The sequence below is a fragment of the Ictalurus furcatus genome, chromosome 29 (genome assembly GCF_023375685.1).
Source record: "Ictalurus furcatus strain D&B chromosome 29, Billie_1.0, whole genome shotgun sequence".
In the NCBI taxonomy this organism is placed as follows: Eukaryota; Metazoa; Chordata; class Actinopteri; order Siluriformes; family Ictaluridae; genus Ictalurus; species Ictalurus furcatus.
The window spans coordinates 8,307,934-8,327,505 of NC_071283.1; the positions used below are offsets into that span (position 1 = coordinate 8,307,934).

General features: G+C 37.9%; 2 protein-coding genes across 5 annotated transcripts in view; one reads left to right on the forward strand and one right to left on the reverse strand.

Moving 5' to 3' along the window:
- LOC128604436 (Kv channel-interacting protein 2-like) overlaps positions 1-3,891 on the forward strand; it is a 241,859-nt gene extending 237,968 nt beyond the window's left edge. For all 4 annotated transcript variants that reach the window (XM_053619564.1, XM_053619562.1, XM_053619561.1 and 1 more), the window contains exons 4-8: positions 1,514-1,584; positions 1,876-1,983; positions 2,065-2,169; positions 2,754-2,816; positions 3,224-3,891. In XM_053619564.1, coding sequence (XP_053475539.1) covers positions 1,514-1,584; positions 1,876-1,983; positions 2,065-2,169; positions 2,754-2,816; positions 3,224-3,271 — 395 coding nt within the window. In that variant the 3' untranslated portion in view covers positions 3,272-3,891. The remainder of the gene's footprint in view (positions 1-1,513; positions 1,585-1,875; positions 1,984-2,064; positions 2,170-2,753; positions 2,817-3,223) is intronic.
- Positions 3,892-7,193: 3,302 nt separating this feature from the next.
- LOC128604434 (cytochrome c oxidase assembly protein COX15 homolog) lies at positions 7,194-19,355 on the reverse strand. Its single transcript, XM_053619559.1, has 9 exons — positions 19,154-19,355; positions 18,802-18,983; positions 16,894-17,016; positions 15,967-16,153; positions 11,830-11,997; positions 11,648-11,729; positions 11,169-11,323; positions 10,340-10,453; positions 7,194-8,189 (listed from the first exon to the last, which is right to left on the reverse strand). Exons 1-9 carry the CDS (start codon positions 19,226-19,228, stop codon positions 8,058-8,060), a joined length of 1,218 nt encoding a protein of 405 aa, XP_053475534.1. The 5' UTR covers positions 19,229-19,355; the 3' UTR covers positions 7,194-8,057.
- Between the last annotated feature and the right edge of the window lie 217 nt (positions 19,356-19,572).

Here is a 19,572-nt window from a genome sequence, read left to right on the forward strand (position 1 = left end):
CTGTCCACAGTCAAGCATGGTGGTGGCTCGGTGATGCTCTGGGGTTGCTTTGCATCCTCTGGCACTGGAAATCTCAAATTCCATCAAGGCTTGGTTGCAGAAGAAGTCCTGGAAGATTCTACAGGACCTTCTCAGTCACCTGACTTGAACCCCATAGAAAACCTCTGGTGGGGTTTGAAGAAGGCGATTGCAGCATGCAAACCCAAGAATATTACTGAACTGGAGGCCATTGCTCATGAGGAATGGTCTAAGATTCCTCAGGAACGCTGCCAGAAGATATGCATCTCGTTTGCAGCAGGTCAAAACAGCAAAAGGGTGCTCTACTAAGTATTTAAGATGTTTTCCATGAAGGGGTTGAATAATTTTGCAATTGGAGAAGTATTTTCAGTTGAATTTGGGGAAATCACTTGAAGCATTCATTGTGATGAAGCTTATCAATTGCTTTTGTTTGATTTGTTCATTGCAAACAGCTGAAAGTCATTTTGGCAAAAACCTGATTTGCAATGGGGGTTGAATAATTTTGATTGCAACTGTACATGCATTATTATTTTAATTATATGTGTGGCAGCATGGGAAAACCCAATCATGAACATCATGAAATTTTGCCATTTTCTGCTATACATATAGCTTTGAAATCTATAGGCATTCCTGGACTGAAATATGTTTCTCTTTCACATCTCTGTGGTGCAGAAGTATAACGGACATTTTGACTATCTAATAATAATAATAATAATAATACTTCCTTATATTTATATAGCTCTTTTCTAGACCCTCAAAGCACTTTACATAGTATGGGGGGTATATCTCCTCAACCACCACCAGTGTGTAACATCCACCTAGATGATGTGATGGCAGCCATAGTGCACCAGAACGCCCACTACACACCAGCTGTTAGTGGAATGGAGAGTGAGATGTAGCCAATTCAGAGATGGGGATTATTAGGGGGCCATGATAGATAAGGGCCAATGGGGAATTTTGCCAGGACCCTGGGGTTATACCCCTACTCTTTACAATAAGTGTCCTGGGATTTTTAATGACCACAGAGTGTCAGGACCTTGTTTTAACGTCTCATCCGAAAGACGGTGTGGTTTTTATAGTATAGTGTCCCTGTCACTATACTGGGGCATTAGGACTCACACAGACCACATGGTGAGCACCCTCTGCTGGCCTCACTAATACCACTTCCAGCAGCAACCTTAGTTTTCCCCAGGAGGTCTCACATCCAGGTACTGGTACTGGCCAGGCTCAACCCTGCTTAGTTTCAGTGGGAAACCAAATGAGAACTGCAGGGTGATATGGCGGTGGATGCCTGATTATCTGATTACAAACTAAACTGATTAAGCTTAGACCCATATTTGTGACTAACTATGTGAGGAACTCAAACTTAACTAGCATTGTTTTAGACATATTTAGGTAAACTGTGTTTTTGCTACTGTATCTGTTTCATTATCCACCTGATGTGATTTCTTCAGATAGGCCATATTGGTGAAATCTGTGTTATGTTTTCCCATAGATTCAAGTATGTATGCACATTTCCTTTTCGAGGCATTTGACACTAACAAGAATGGATCAGTTAGTTTTGAGGTAAGTACTGTGCAGTCATTTCTCTAGGTCAGTGGTTCTCAAATCCAGTTCTGCTGTGCCCATGCTCTACAGACTTTAGGTTGTTTAGTGCTCTAACATTATTAAATCAGCTCATAAAAGGTTTGATAATGAATTTTTGTGTTTTGTGTAAGGTGTATCAGAGCATGAAGTACTCAGGACTAGACACAAGAACCATATCATTTATCATAACGCCCTTTCTTCTGCTTTCTGATCAGAGGTAGAAGCCAAGATGAATCAGAATTTCTGCAGTTGTCCTGTTGCTCTTTTCAGGACTTTGTCTATGGCCTGTCCATCATCCTCAGGGGGACAATAATTGATCGGCTCAACTGGGCATTCAATCTCTATGACCTCAATAAAGATGGTTGTATCACCAAAGAGGTGAAACTAACATGAATTTTTGAGAAGGATGAAACATTGATGGTGAATGAAAACAGCTCATTTAATGTCTTTGGCTTACAGGAAATGTTAGACATCATGAAGTCAATCTATGACATGATGGGGAAATATACGTATCCCTGCATGCAAGAGGACGCTCCCAGAGAGCATGTGGAGAGTTTCTTTCAGGTGAGCCACACAAGCCATGATATTCATCAAACTCTATAACTGTTATCTGTTGATTTGTTCTTAAATTTGTACTGTCTGATATACCTTCTTGATAATAATAATAATAATAATAATAATTCCTTAGATTTATATAGCACTTTTCTAGGTGCTCAGAGTACTTTACATTGTATGGGGGGAAATCTCCTCAACCACCACCAGTGTGTAGCATCCACCTGGATGATGCGACGGCAGCCATATTGGTGGAGAGGAAAGGAGAGTGATGTAGCCAAATCAGGGATGGGGATTATTAGGGGGACATGATAGATAAGGGCCAATTGTATTTTTAACAACCACAGAGAATCAGGACCTCGGTTTAACATCTCATCCGGAAGACGCTGCTGTTTTTACAGTAAAGTGTCCCCGTCTATATGCTGGGACATTAGGACCCACACAGACCACAGAGTATGAATGTTTAAGTTTTGGGATTTCTGTTTTCAACCTGCTGTTTCTTTGCTAAATAATGACAGATAAATTGTTTTCTGTTAATCCCAAATAACTTTTCTTATGGATATGATTTTAATCAGTTTTTTTTCTTCCTTGTTCAGAAAATGGACCGTAACAATGATGGCGTGGTCACCATTGATGAGTTCATTGAGTCATGCCAAAAGGTTTGCAATGACCCCATAATAAATCTTACCAACTTACCAAAAATGATCTTAATATATTGTACTCAGTGTACAGTATCTGCTATATGCAGATTTGCCAACAGAAACACCAGAATTTGTACATACAAATATAGCAGTCAACAGTCTGGTGTGACTTAATAAATAGAGTTAGAAGTCCCACCTTATTGTTTTCAATTGTCTCACAAGAGCTAGTTTTGCAAATTCACCTTGATAAAAGTTGACAGAAAATACCACACAACTGCTACAACTGAAACAACTGTATTATTCATGTCCTGTGTCCTTTCTCTATCCGCTGGTTTATGGGAAAGCTCACAGGCCTGTATAAAAATGTGGATGTCTCTCTGCCATTTCTCTTCTATTTCTCTGTTTTCTCCACCCATTTCTCACAGGACGAGAACATCATGCAGTCCATGCAGCTGTTTGACAACGTCATTTAGGGCCCCGCTCTGGTGGAGAGGAGAGGGCAAGAGCCTGAGAGAAGTGACCAAGACGTTCAAACTGGTCAACCAGAAGCTACTTCCTCCTCCATATCCCCTCTTCACCCAGCCAGAGGACCACCATTATTCTGTTTCTTTATTTCTCCCAGAGACATAGTGGAAGATGACGCACCAGGGCTGGCTTCTAGATCCACTTCAATAACTTATTTTTCTTACATCCCTGCAAACATTAAACATATTAGCTGGACTCAGGATGAAGCCAGCTTGACACATTTCACATGTAACCTGAAACTCGGAGGAACAGGGAGTGACGATAAAAGTGAAAGGAACTGGCGGACCAACATCTAGCTAGAAGTTATGGCCAATGGTGGTGGTCTTTTTTTTAAATAACTGACTAATTTTTCTTACCGCATGATGTCAAATAACCTACACCCTGTAACGTACCTATTTACCGAGCTAGTCCAAAGCTTATCTGTTGTCAATTGGCCATCCACATGTGCCTCGTTCAGACTGCGTGCTAGTGTGTGCACCATTCAAGTTCCTCCATTCAGCAGCCAATAGAAATAGAAACAGTCTATTCCTGTACATTCCAGATGAGTCTGTAGAAAAAGTGACTCCTTGGCCTTGAAGTTCTTAGTGCTTAGCAGTTCAGGCTGTTGTTTTCTGGTAAGAGAGGAGTTCACCATGTATTGTGTAAAAACGGCAGAGTGGAGCTATGCCGCATTAATGCTACTCTATGTTCTCACTGTGAACGCATATACAATATGAATTGTGAACTCATTACTGCTGGTAGGATCCACTAATGATAAAGTCAATGTTTTACATCCCTTCATAAAAAGAATATTTCGCCAATTTCAGGCAGAACTAAAGACCAGTGCTCATAGGCAGCTCTGTAGGGCGTAGGGACCAGCAAGCTTGTCCATCACCGAGTGTCCCTCAACACCAAAGACACACATCATGACCCATATTAAAAAGATTTCTAATAAAAAATAATAATAATAATAATAATAACGTACAAATAAATACTTATAATGGAGTACAGTTCAAGGGAAGAGTGTGGCAATGGTATGACAGACCAACTAGAGGATATTTTTGCTAAATGGAAAAATTTAAGCCTAACAATTTAGCAAAAAAAAAAAATAAAAAAAAAGATATATATATATATATATATATATATATATATATATATATATATATATATATAAATTATATCATATTATATCATCACAATTGTATGTAAGTTGATTGAGCATTTTAAGTCAAGCTTAGGAATCAGCCTGTCTGCATTTTGGGGGGAAACTGTTGTCTAATATGATACCTTGCATATGTATTCAGCCTCAAGCCTGAAACTGGAATAGGTAGACTGGAACATTGCCATCTATTTGGCTCCACCATCTTAGACTCAACCCTGACCAGTTTCCCAGTCCCTGTTGATAAAAAGCATTCCCACAACGTGATTCTACCACCAACATGCTTTATTGTGTAGATGGTGGACTCAGGATGATGAGCAGCATTGGGTTTTCATCAAACATAGTGCTTTGAACCAAGGCCAAAAAGGTCAGTTTGGGACTCATCAGACCAGAGAACATTTTCCACATGTTTGCCTTGGTTGCTTCTACGACTAATGTCCTACTTACCTGGTCAGTCACTTTTCGTGGAATTTCCAACCGAGATTCTTGTTACCATGATATCTCAAGAACAAGTGGTTGAATGCTTGTAGGATTTATATGGAATTGTTATTGTAACAAGACTTGTTTTGGTAGTTCCTTGATATGCTCCATGACAAACTCTGGAGGCTTCCAGTAACAGGTGTTTATATTGCACTCATGTGATGGTTTAATTTTAATTGCATACAGATGGACTCCATTCATCTAATTCTGTGAGTTCTGATGGCAACTGTTTTGCAAATGTGGAAAATGTAAAGGGGAGGGTTTTTTGAAAATACATATGCAAGGCACTGTACAATGGATTGCACATTAAATGTTAATGTACTGTTAATGATAAAAAAATAAACAGTGATAAATCACTTATTAGTGATATAGAGTAGGAGCAATTCTTTGTGAGGTGTGGGCTTCAGTTATGCAGGCAAGTATTTCTTAATAATGCAGCATTCAGGCATTTTAATCAATATCACATCTACAAATACAACAGTTACAATGTTGTTCCACCTTTAAGCAATGAACTCTAAGGGTTGAGTGATGTGTGACATTTACATGACAATGAATTATTCCCAATCAGCTATATTCAGTGATGAGAGGAGTGCGTATGCAAGAACACAATAGACTTAAATATTTAAGCAATAATTTTTTTTGATTAATGTCGGCCAGTATTGCCACTTAAACCTATCAATTCAGCCCATCAGTGTGGAGTGGTGATTATTGTTTATTATTCAAAGCTCCAATCTCACACAGTTTATTTAAATATTTATGCAAATTATCTCTTCAAAATGCCACAAAGGATTGTGTGCTGCAAAAAAAAAGAAAATGTTTTGTGTCCTCATTAGAAGAACATTTTCCCTCCTCAAAAGGTCAATCCATGGCAGATGTTACAACACAAATGTGTTACTTTCTGCACCATTATTCTGTTAGCATACAAAGACAGAAGCAATGAATGTAAGGTATGCTTAGAATATGGTATATGGTGTCTTGTCAAAAAGTTAATTAAATGAAAACTTTCACCTTATAAAAAGGTATTTTACAAGTATCAATCTTAACTCTGTGAACATCCTTGTAAAAAAAAAAAAATTCACAAAAGGAAGGAAACTAATAATGATAGTTTACATACGTTAAGTAATCCAAAGAGCTGTTATTTGACATGATCAAATAAATATACTGAATATAAAGAAGCACAGATTTTGTCCATTGGGGAATAAAAAGCCTCACAGGACAAAAGATTGTCCCTACATTGCATAAAGTCCGTCAACAGTGAGTGTTCACATATTCACTGGCCAAACACATGTTCAGGTCGTTTTTTTTTTTAATCTACCACACTCAAAGTTTTTCAAGGATGTGTTAATGTGTACACTCTGAGCTGGAGTTACTCACTGGCATCTTCTTTTGTGGAGGAGAACTCAGGTGGGTGCAAATAAAGTTTCTCATTTGTGTTGCATTGACTAAAATCATCAGAGCTTAATGTAATTTGACAGAGCAGATAGATGTCCAGGGCCTTGATTCTGGTTGGCAGATAGCTCCCTCTCCCAGTTTTCCAAAATGCATTCGTGTTTTTTTTAATCCCCACTTCAGCATCAATGGACAGTGTTGTTCAGGCAATTGCTCCTGTGGAACCTGTTCATGCTCGCATGACAATAATAATCTGCAGTATTAACCGTTTCTTAGCTAGTCTCAAATGGTTGCACTGCAAACAAAACCATGTATATTTTGTACAGAGAGAATAAATAAAATTGAAAAAAAAACTACAACTGCTATGCAATGACGGGTGAAGTGTCTAAATTGTTGCAATGTCTTTGTAGTAAACCATAGTATTAAACACATATAATGAGATTACTAGTCATGTATTGCTTCCATTGTATGCTGTATTCTTTCTCCTGTAACACCGATGTCACTGATCCTCACAGAAAGCACACTGACACGAGGCAAGCTTCTGTTGCTATGTGAACCATTAGAGGCATGATGGCTTTAATATGATGTGATTTAGGACAGTTTGTGCCCTGTGCGTTTAAGCCAGCATTAGCTATGACACTGCTCATATTCAGATCAATACACCCCTACAAATTATTAATAGAAATGTCAGGTGTAAGTAATAAAACAGGACATGGCATGCTGTTACAGGATAACCAAGGACAGGCTGGTGTGAGGCAACTTGACACAAAGTGGGCTTACTGTGATCACTCTGAAGCTGATTATTTTCGAATAACAGCATGTCCTGGAATTTTTTATTCTTCACATACCACAGTGAATTGCATACAATTACAATTTTTCCATTTATTAATGAATATTATGCTTTTTAACTGTTTATAGTTACACTTAAATGTAGTGGCTGGTCAGAGAAACAAATGAGTGCCTGTTATCACACTATTTTTTTCCTCTCTCTTCAAGATAAGACAAAAAAAAAAACACAGCATCCTGTCATGTTATCAAGAAATTGGAAACTGCACTGTGGTGGAAAACAAACTGTTACGGGAGAGTCCTTCCATAAATGTTAAATAAACCTCTCTTTATAGAAAAACAGTTATAGAAAGAAAAGCAACACATTCTGGCCAATTGGAAATGAGAATAACAGTGCTGTGGTATCATTTTACCAAACACACAGGACAGTAAAAACTAAAAATTCATGAATAATGTAAACTTGAATATGGTACATTATTATTGATAATTTTGTGTGGATGCCAGATATGATATTCAAATTAAATGTTGAGAGCATATAAAATGGTACACATGTATAGTAATTTTATTTACATTCTCTCATCAAAGAACTCATTTCAAATCAGCGAGTACCATGTGTGACTAACATCTGGCTGGAGTCTAAATTATTCCATTTAATAAGACCCAACAATTTATTTGTATAAGTTACAGATGAAGGCAAAAATCTGCATACCCTATTTTTGGCAAATGGGAAAATGGAAAATGTAGCCAATTATTAAAAATGTATCTGCTTAAAAAGGTGTATGACATGTAGATGTATAAATAAAATAAGTTTTTCTTACAGGGGACTGAACATAACTGAGGTAATGAAAGACGTTGTGGTAAAATTTCTTTTGAGTGTTTGATATAGAAATGACTTGCATCAGTATATAGACTTGGCCTGAATAGAGGCAGAAGGTGAGGAATTACTTGACCACCTTGCGTAGTTCTGCAAGGACCCAAATAGCGAAAGTAAGCAGTGCTACGGATCCGGATTGGTGTGTGGCTGCCATGGAAGTGGGCACGTACAGGAGCAACGTGCTGATTCCAAGAACAACCTAGGAAACAAACGATAACAGTCAATCAAAAAGCAATTTCAGCATTCGGCGGCACAAACAAGGCGGGATTAAAGTCTCGTATGAGGCTGGCTTATTGATCTTTTCATTTCCTGTTTACAAAAATAAATAAATAAAAATTTCTCCTCTTGGCTTGTTAATTTACAGCCTGTATTTTGTTTCAGCAATGCACCATGGGCCGATTTATAAACTCGACTAGATTCCAAATGATTGAAAATAAAGAAGGCTGGGTTTCAAATTAGCAATTTACATACTAAATACAGCTGACATTCATGTACTACGGCTGTCTGTAGCTGGAAGCCAGGGGAGCAAAAAATTGGCTATGATCTCTGGGTGGGATGGATGCCATTACTCTCTCTCCCCCGTCAATCACAGAGACACTAGTCACTAGATGGCGACTGCGAGGTCAGGGATGCAGAAGCGAGCAAATGGTGCATTACTCTGAGTGTGTTACACTGCCCTGTGATGCAGCATGAGCAGCGGTTAGCTGTCTTCATGAGTCTTGGAGCAAGTGTTAGCCTTCGCCCTGCCCAGTTGGTAGTGGTCATATGATAAAGTAGAGTGGTTGGGAAAATAGGGGGGAAAAATGGGGGGGGGGGGTTTAGAATTTTATCCAGTAGAGGCCATTTCTACGAAAAGGGAGTGCACTACACACAATGTAATTAGGGGTAGGTTCATTTCAATAAACAAACAAGTAAACAAATAAATAAATGTTTAGGTCACACCCACTTCTGACTGAATTGTGCAAAACACTGAAAAAGGTCTTTGTCGAAGAGACGTAAGGTGGAACCTGAATGCCGAGTGCTTCAGCAGTCATGAACAAAGACATTTCTTCTTTAACGTGCAAGTCTCCCACAACGTACATTATGTTACACAACGTACATTATTTTACTACATTGTTTGGTGAAGGGTTTTTCTTCTCAGCTAACAGTCTCAATATGCAGGTCAACAATGGATTATATAATTGTGTTTGCACATGTTTACTGTTAAAATCACGACACTACAGTCAGTAGCAATGTCAACAAGTGGTTATGGCAATTTGCACTATGAATAATGCTATAATTAAACAAATATGAATAGCCACTGATACCTGATAAAGCTTAAATCATTTATACACACATTAATAATGACAAATGTTTGGATGCACTGCTAGCTGTGAAAAGAAAATTCTGAAGCACTGTGTTGTTAATGCAACTTAATATCTAATTAAATTGACTAGAGATGCACTGTTGTATCGGCTGATAAAGGCTATTTTTCCCGCTATGGGCTATCGGCCAATGTTTAAAAACATCCGATGATCAGGGCCCATTATATCCTGTCAATCAAAAGAGGGCGGGAAAACATTGATTTCGTGCTGTGTGTAAAGATGGTAAAACTGCAGTTTGTAATCTCTGCACTGCTAAAATTTTTACAGGAAACGTCAATTAATTCTCTTAAAATTAATTAATAACATTCAATACGTTAAGTAACATTACTTTAATAATTTGTTAATGTTAATTAGAGTAATGTGTTTTCTGTTTATGATACTAGTTACTGTGAAACAATAGTTTAATAGTAATAGTAGAAAGTTTTTATTTGCATTTCCTTCAGAATTGTGGAATGAATTATTTTTAATTTAAAAGAAGGTATAAAGGGCAGTACTATCGTTATCGGCCAATATCACTCTGAATAATTGGTTAATCGGTATCGGCTGAGAAATTTAGTATGGGTGCATCTCTAATATTGACTTAAGTCTTTATTTCAAGACATTATTTCATTTCCATTTAATATCTCGTTATTAATAATGGAAACATTATTACAACAGTCTTTAATATCTGGCAAAACAGCTCAACACTGTGCGTGGTGTTGCTTATATAAAGCTAAGAACCGTATCTAAGGACAGTAGTATACAGTTATAGAGTAATGATTTATAATCCCACTATCCAGTGCCACCTAGAAAAGGATGGGATCCCTTTTGAGTCTTTAAGACCTTTATACATTAATTATTACTGACACTTAAAGCCTTTTAATGCTTTTTTTTTTAAATTTCAAACATTTTATTGATGACCATTAAAATGTTCATCATTAACCCTGTTAATTACGTGGTAGTTACCGGTTTGTTTATTTCAGAATGTGCAAAATGAGCCACTGACCTGTGTATATGCCATGGCAGTCAAGCAGCTGATTGCAAGCTTTGCCCTCCTAGGCAGCTGAATGCGTCTGGAGAAGAGGAAAAGGCTGGTGATGGCTGCTAATGAGCCAATGCCCTACAGGAAGATAAACAATTGTTTATTAAACAGCAGGAAAGCCAGGATACAGTGACACTATTAGCATAGTTGGACTTTATTCCAGCAGGCAGCACCACAGGTAATAACCTTTTGATCTATGTGTGAACTCGTCTATATCAAATATTTTAACAGGAACCTTTCCTCTAGCCTGTAATGCCATGTTTATATTACAAAATAATTACATCAAAATGTTCGAAAAGGAAATGGCAAAGATACAGACAAGCCAATCATTTTCCATGAATGTGTATAGTAAATGTCTATAATAATAATAATAATAATAATAATAATAATAATAATATTACTAATAATAATAATAAATATTTAATTTATATAGCACCTTTCATACATTTAAAATGCACCTCAATTTGCAATGTGTGAAGTAAAAAGCTAAAAATAAAGAAACAAAAAGGTAGTCAAAAATAAAAAAAATTATTTGGTCTTGGTTGAAACCAAGAGTCTCCTTTGCTGACATTTTTGTTCTGCTTTTCCTCACTAATCAAGAATCGATTGTTCCCTGACAGAGCCTTATTTTGAAAAATAAGCCACACATTTTTAACTCTTCAAATATGTGCTTCTATTTAATGTAAGTACTATTCAGTTTGTAAAAGTCATTCTCACAGTTAACATTAGCTTTCATTTACTGTTAGCTGATTTCTGATTGAGGAATCCCTTTACGCCACAGTGCAGTGCTCACCAGTATTCTGTGGTCAAACTGGACGGTGGTGGGGTTCTCAAAAATGTTCTTGATTGTAGGAGAGAAGGCGAGAAGATCATCTGGGATCCAGTATTCACCCATTTTTGGGAAAGAGTTGTACACCAATCCAGCATCGAGGCCAGCGACGAAGGCTCCTGGGAAGAAACGTCACGCCACATTGCATCACCATCCTTAACCCTTTGATTTTATAGCAGTGTGATTACGAAAATGTCAAAATTCATTAAACATTTAAATAATACATTAAAAAACTACATTAAAAAATTGGGGTTTTATATCTACATCATCTTATCTGCTGTTAACAACTGGCTTAAAGAGGATTATTTTCTACGTTCGTGGAACTGGGCTGAATTCTTTCTAGCCCAGACTGCACAGCTTTTCTGTTAACCATACTTGCTATTCTATCGTTTAGTTCAAATTTACATTAATATTTTGACCCAAAGGTGGACACAAGTTGGCACCTGAGAGAGCTGTGAGAAAGACCAATGCCCCTGTGCCCTTGGCAAACCTCCTGAGCTGCATAATGCGCCTGGTGTCAGGAAGCTGTGAAAAGGAAACGTTTTTGCAATTACACGATTAAGGTCAGTCAGAGTGTGTGTGTGTGTGTGTGTGTGTGTGTGTGTGTGTGTACGCGTGCATGTACCCTGTTCACAGGAAGCATTAGTGTGAGCCCTGTCCAAAGACTGCCGCAGTATAGGAGAAGTGCTGAACCGAGATGAGATGCCAGTCTGTACTGACTGACACGGGGAACATCATACGAGTCTGGCTTCTCCTCCAGTCCACTCTTCACCATGTACCAACCCAGAAGACCCTATGAGTAAATATAAACGACCAATTAAATAAAAACAAGTTCTAAGAATTATATTGATACCAATACTGGTATCGTATACTGATCCAACACACCATGCTCATTTACTCACACTCGTAATAAATGCTCCGAAAGCATCTGATACCATGTAATACTATGAGACGTAAGCCTAATGCATGTTTCTGCACTAAGGAAAAGATGAATAGACGAGTGATGAGTGTAATCTAAGTGTATTTCACAATTAATGATGGAAAACAAAGCAAAGCAGACTGTAAACAGTCCAAATCTTCCTATAATAAAAGTATAATAATAAAAAAAATAAGTATAGTAGTAAGTATCGATATAGTATTTAAACAGTATCTTTAAATGAAAGCACGAGGGCAGCCGTCCTGAGCGCGATGAGCTGTATCAGTAAGGTGCCATGAACGGCACGCACACACAAATGTATTTGCAAGCAAGGAGCAGTGAAGCGAGCACACAGAGAAACTGTTTTATGTGAGAGAGGGGGACTTCAATTCTTCAAGCACTGAGACACAATTAAATAAAATGCTCCATGACACCCCTGATTAAATAATATGAAGTAGGTTACTCATTTCGGTATCCGTATTGCTGAGTACGACATAACGTACGTGTAGTTGGTCGGAACAAAATGGTACCGATGTATTCCTAGCAATAACCTTAAACCATATAATCAAATATTGCAGTTGAATATCATTGTATTTCTTCACAAAGGCATCAAGTTACCGTAATTTCCGGACTATAAGCCGCTACTTTTTTCACACGCTTTGAACACTGCGGCTTAAACAATGATGCGGCTAATTTATGGATTTTTACGGGCTAACGAGCTTACCAATGAAATTACCGAACAGGTCACAGTCGACCAATGAAACTGTTCGAATTAAATCAAACGCACTCACACTAAATTCTTCAGATCAGTCATTTTGCACTTCATGCACACACCCTTATCATGGAAAACACACGAAGAAATGCATATGATGCAGCTTTCAAGTTAAAGGCAATCGATCTGGCTGTCGAAGAAGGAAATAGCATGTGAGGAGCAACTTTTGCTCAAGTCTGCCAGTGGATCCTAACAGCGTGGAGCAGTGTCAAAAAATCTATCACCAGCGGGTTTTGAAAGGCTGGACTGCTGTGTGATGAAGAGGACAGCACAAGCTCAAGGGCGAATTTGCCTCGAGACGTAAGTGACATTGAGAGCGACAACAAAAGAGAGACTGAGGAAGTGTGTGACGAAGTACCGGTAATTCTGAGGCTGTTCAATTCCGACACTGAAGAAGACGACTTTAGTGGTTTTAGTGCGCAGGAGGAAGATGAAGATAGCGATCAATGACTTTTCCTGGTAGGCAACTGTATTTTTTATTTTTTTAACCAGCCGTGTTACAGGCACTGTTCGGAATAAAGCATTTACGGTACGTATTTAATTAAAAGTTAAAAAAAATCTCTGTGTAACATCTTTCTGTGTACATATCTCATGTTTACAACGTGGACACCTGCGGCTTATAGACAAGTGCGGCCTATATATGTACAAAATTTTTTTTCTTTTTAAAGTTAGTGGGTGCGGCTTATATTCAGGTGCGCTCAATAGTCCGAAAATTACGGTATACTACAGATCACTGCAGCAACAGTGTAGGCATTACATTCATTGCTAATGTAAACTGCTAGCTGAAGTTAGCCTTTGGAGGGTTAATAAAACAATGTAGAAATACTGTTTTCTCTGAGCAGCCTAACGAAGGGATGATACAAAACGCAGAGGCTGTTTATACTGGCGTGAACATAGAAATGTATACTATTTGCACAGTTTAATCAGTGTCAAATATGCACAATATAACTGTATAATGATAGCTAGCTTTTTAGTTACCATAGTTACAAATTTACACAATAACACACTAATATTAGCCAGCCTTTCTAGTGACGTTACCCCTTTTTCCTCAAAATTCTATGTGGTCAAATCTGATGCTAAAAAAGTGTACACAAATTCCGGCATGTTTTCTTCTTCATCACTTTCATCTTTAATGTATCTCGGCTGGCGTGTGTAAACTGTAGTGAAACATTTAACATTCTGTAATAACAAACTGCTTGATTTGCAGTTGAATAATACAAATCAATGCCAGTATCATCAGTATAGTAAGTACAGTGGTATTAGTATTAATACACAAGGGAACTTTGGATTAAACTGTAGGTAATTAGGTTTAGTGTCAACCTGTATATTGCAAAAGTGAAGCAGAGCTACAGATATTTTCATCAGCTCAAAGTGCTGAACCGGTTGTGGAGTGTTGTAAGAAACGTGGATAATTCATCACTTTCATAATTTTTTTTTTTAAGGTTGCTATTTAAGACTAACACGAAACATTCCAGATGCCATTTTATTCATTTCAATTTAAATCTTCTAAATTAAATCGGACTTACTCGGGTTCTAAAATGAATAAAACCTGCTTATGAATGGAGTTCACATAAATTTCTGCAGATGAGTTTGGAAAAATAATTCAGTTTTCTACCCAACTGTGGGTTTAAACAAAATAAAGAACACTTACTTAATTGTCTTTTTAACTGCAGTAATCTCAAACACCTCTACAAAGGTGCCACAATTAATAAAAAGAGAAAAGCCAGAAGATTACCACAAAAAACCTAGTGTATGTCAGTGTGCATGATGCTCTACACAAAAACACACAATGACTATGTTTACATGGACAGCATTAATCTAATTATTGACCTTAATCTGAGCAAGATAATAATGTGATTATGGTGTTTACATGAGTCGCTTTTAGAATACTGCTGTCATGTTCCTGTTTTACATGTTTGAGAACATAATTAGATTAACAGCCCGCGTCATTACGTCACCGCGCCACGCTGTCCGACGTCCCTCCAGAATTTCACGTATCAACATACAGTTCGTCTTCGTTATGGTACCGTATACAGTTTTGGGTGTTTTTATTTAATTTTTTTACGAACGCTTTAAGTGCAGTTAATTATTTGTCAAGCTATATGTGCTAATAGACAACTACTTGAAGCCATGGGCTGTGACTCAAACCACATATTTACCGTCTATATAGTAGCCGAGATACATGTATTTTTCCCCACTACAGGCCTATAGTAGGAAAGTATGCGATTTGGGACACAGCCAAACTCTCTTGTTCGCCATAAAACGTAAAACTGCCGTGTGTGATCGTGTCCTGTTGCAAAATGCAGTGAAAACTCTCACACGACGTTCATAATGTGATTAAGGTGTTTACATGTCTGTAATACATGTCCATAATGCGACTAAAACAGGAGTACTCCACCTGTCTTAATTAGATTATTGCTTACTTCAATTATGACCTTAATTAGATTAAGGTAAGTAAAAATTGCTGTTTACATGGTAGTTTCTTAATCGGATTAAGAGTGGATTATTGTTGTCCATGTAAACGCAGCTACTGATAGACATATTGGTTGAAGTGATACTTAACTGCAATCTGGAAAATGTTTTGGCTGTATAAGCTTACTTTATACAACTGTTACAAAATGAAAACATGTGCATGTCCACCTTGTGAAGTGCAGGCTGGTGTATGTAAAATAAGGCACATAGTAATAAACTGTCTACAACAGTAGCGAGAGATATTTACTGCTGAACAACGTAATCCCGCGTTCTGTTTCTTCTTTCCTCAGATCTTTATAGCCTACCAAATGCTTGCCTTTTATTCTGCACTCATTTCTACATAACTTCAGTGAATAAGAGTAACTGGCTACATGTTTCCACAAGATACTCCTCATACTGATGCTTCAATATAAATATTGGCTGCAATTAACTGTAACCATGTTAGCTAAGGGTACTAGCAACAAAGTGTATAGTGCATAGTATCCCCTTGCATTATGCACATGACTAAGCTTCTGTTCATGTTTGGGCAAGCTAGTATTATATTTTATATATGTTTTTTTAATGCTATGTTGGTTTCAGAATAGATCTTTGTGTTACTATACCTGGAAGAAAACGAAGCCACACAGGCCCAGGACACGAGCCTTCATCGAGCGGTTGAAGTAACCCTTCTTCCAGAAGTACATGGTGGGCAGGATGTAGGCTAACCCCACTAGCCTTCCCCACATACGGTGCCCCCACTCCATGTAAAAGATGAACTTAAACTCAGTAAGGGTCATGTCATGGTTCATTCTGGTGAAAATGAAAGTGGTGTACGAGTTAAAAGTGAACAGATATTAGGAATAACAAGGAACCAATAGCTTATCATTTACAGCAAGACGACACTTATTGTATTAGGTTTCTCATATGTTCCTTCATTATCACAACTGACAAAAATAATTAAAGATTTGTATGTTAATAGTAAAAAAGGTTTGCATTTTCATTTCTGAATGCGATTAATATTCTCTAAACAACTTGTATTTTATGAAAGAGTGTCAAGAGCATATGTGGGAGTGGGAGGGATTGGTCAAAAGTGTCTATAAGAGTGAGTGGAATGGTGTGTATGCTGGTGTGTATGGTGTGGTGGGGGATATTGATCAAGAATGTCTGTGGTAGCAAGTGAGATTGGTGAAGAGTGTCTGCAGGAGAGGGTGGGATTGGTGAAGAGTGTCTGGGGTGGTGGGGGATATTGATCAAGAGTGTCAGTGGTAGTGAGTGTGATTGGTGAAGTGTCTGAGGGAGCGGGTGGGGTTGATCAGGACATGATAAAACTTATTTGAAGTTTTTTCCTTCTGTCAAGTTTGCCTTGTTTATTATAAAATTAGAATGGCTAAAACTGAAGTACATTTAAATTTATTCATTCAAAAAAACCCCTAGGTGTTACAAACATTAGCACTCAACTAAAGAAAGAAAGAAAAAAATCAGTCAAATACAATTCGTATAAAATGGAGTAAGCACTGGTGTGGGTACCTACAGGAGAAGATCAGACTCACATTTTAAACTCAGGAAACTGTTGGTATTTGGAGAACTCTGCCTCCCACTCAGCCTGCGTCCGAGGTGGCTTCATCTCCTTCACCAAGTGCCAGTCCACCATGGAGAGGCCCGACTCAGTCAGTCTGGATAAACAAATCAGCCTCCGTTAAGTTTTTTAAACACATACATGGACAGCCAAATAAGAAGTATATTTTAGTAGATTTGAAAGGTTGACCCACTGAACCAACTGCAGTTCCTCTGGAACCAGCTGTGGGTGTAGGACCTTGTTTAAAGGCAAAGTGGCAACTGATCTTCTGATCAATAGAACAGAATTTTAACTACCGAGTTCTCCCCACATATAAGTTAAGTAATGCTAAGGCTTAAGGATATGACACAGAGCCTAAACTATTCAAAGAGGAAACGCTTTACCTTTACGCTTTAACGCCTACCATTTACACTGTTAATGAATTGTTTTTTCAGTGTGCATTTTATATGTTGCTACGTCATCTTGGACATCAAAAACACATTTTTATCCGTGTTCCTAGGTAAAGGCTTTTTATAATATAAACAACTGTCATTACCATTGTCCATTATGATTATCATCATTCATTATGGTCCATTAAGGTCCTTGTCAATATAATTGACCTTTATGTTCCATGTACATGTTATTTCTAATTATTTCAATTATTTTTAGGGATCCAAGTACAAGGCTTTTGTCAGGATTTCCATTTTATTCATCTACTCTTGGCAAAACTATAGGTCATACAGACATGAACTGGTGAGTAGGTATTTCTCTCTTTCTACTTAGAACAAGTGAGATGAGCTTGAATGGACAAAAAAGGGGGTGCTATAGAGCAGGATTTTGTGCCCTAGTTATATAACTACAACAAAAATTTACTTAACAGGGCCTTGCGTAAATATTCATTTTTGCAGTGGTACACGCTGTAATGGTAATGGGCTGGAATTGAGATTTTTTACCAATTTGTCAAACTTTTGTGGTGAAATTTTTTGTGACTGAAAGATGAACTAAAGAGAAAAGCAGAAATAAGTAACTTACCTCCTCTGGATACAGCTGCAATTAAAAAAAATAAATCTTGCCAGACATTCTCAACCAGATTGAGGTCTGGGCATTGATTGGGCCATTCTAACACATTCAGGTTCTTGGTTGTTCACATACTGCATTATACATGCCATTTTACAGAGTTTAATATAAAGTAGTATGCCATGTTGAACAGGTTGATTTGTTTGTTTCTGTGTGTGTGTGTGTACAGTAGGGAAAACACAAAAATGTACAGAAGAGGACCACACCAGGATCAGGGTTTGAAACTGAGGAGTTTCACAGCATGATCTCCGTGTCTCAGTTCTAAAGGTCTCTAGTTTGTGTCACGATGTACTGGAACCAAACTGTTTTGTGTTCTTGGTACATGTTGTTTTGAGCATTCTTAATCACCCGCCTTTCACCTTTCACCCTCACTCTCTCAGATCTTCCTCTTATTATTATCTGGTAGACTAGACGTGTTAAGTTCTTATATCACACGAACCTACGTAATAGAAGTTTCAATTTTTATCTGTGACTTGTTCCAAATGACATTTATCATTCTTTATCAATATTTCTGTGTGTGTATATATATATACACACACACTATGCTCTCTGTATCATTAAACTAAGAAGCGTTCACTGAACTTGGTGTGACTTCTTCCCGAGCTCGGACGATAAGAAATCAGCCAGCGCAGGGTCCAAATTTTGGTTCTGTGACTGGTATCGGACAAAGAACTTAACAGGAACCATCACTTCAGCAATATCAATTAATGCTTGCATGCTCTCCTCTTTTTTTCCCCCCATAAATAGTATGATTTAGATTATACACACGTTCTAGTCATAACAGGACATCAGGTGTCATGTTGGATTGGTCTCCATCATTTCTGACCTGGTTACTCCTCCCAGAATAACAGCGCCCAGAACGAGGCCACTGCAGCCCACCAGCCAGCGCCCTACAATCCGATCTGATGCTGCATTGGGGAGTGTGTTGGAGGAACTCTGTACAGATACAGTCTGGCTCACAGCTGTGTTCTGCCCTCTCTGATGCAGCCATTGTCTCAAAAGTGAGGGCTGAAATAAAAAGCGCATGCAAGAAAAGTGAGCAACAGCAAAGTATTACAATTAGTTTATTTCATTAGTTATTGACAGATGACGTCAGTAACACAGGCACGAAAAGAGGGCACGTAGTGCCTTGACATTTTATAGACATTATATAAACAACATAGGTTATAAGTTCTTACGTGGTTCTGCTGAAATCCTTTCCCTGCGTTTCTGTAGCCGCACTGGACTACATGTCTCAGCGTGAGAAGCAACATAACCACGTTTGTCTTCTCTTCTCTTCTTTTCTTTAACCTAAAAACCAAAGGCTAATGTATTTCTCATTGAGGACTTCTTCACTGAAGCGCCATGTTGCTTTAAACTTCCGCGTTCAACTTTGACCTCCAACAACGTCATAGCGGAGCGCGAGAAAACGCGGAAAGAAATAACAAATAACTTGTACTTGCTTACATGTATGTCTCCATTTTTACATTTCTCATTTAAATTTATTTATTTATTTATTTATTTATTTAACATATGACTTGGTTAAAAATAAACCTTCCTCAAACATATCCACTGTTGGTCGCGGTTAGCCAAGGGCTAAATCCTAAATGACCCTACT

Coding starts and splice junctions, on each gene's coding strand:
- LOC128604434 (XM_053619559.1), bottom strand. CDS start 19,228: ATGTTGCTTCTCACGCTGAGACATGTAGTCCAGTGCGGCTACAGAAAC. Junction 17,017..18,801: donor ATTCTGGGAGGAGTAACCAG/GTCAGAAATGAT, acceptor TTGTTTATCCAG/ACTGACTGAGTCGGGCCTCT. Junction 8,190..10,339: donor CTGCCATGGCATATACACAG/GTCAGTGGCTCA, acceptor TTTGTTTCCTAG/GTTGTTCTTGGAATCAGCAC.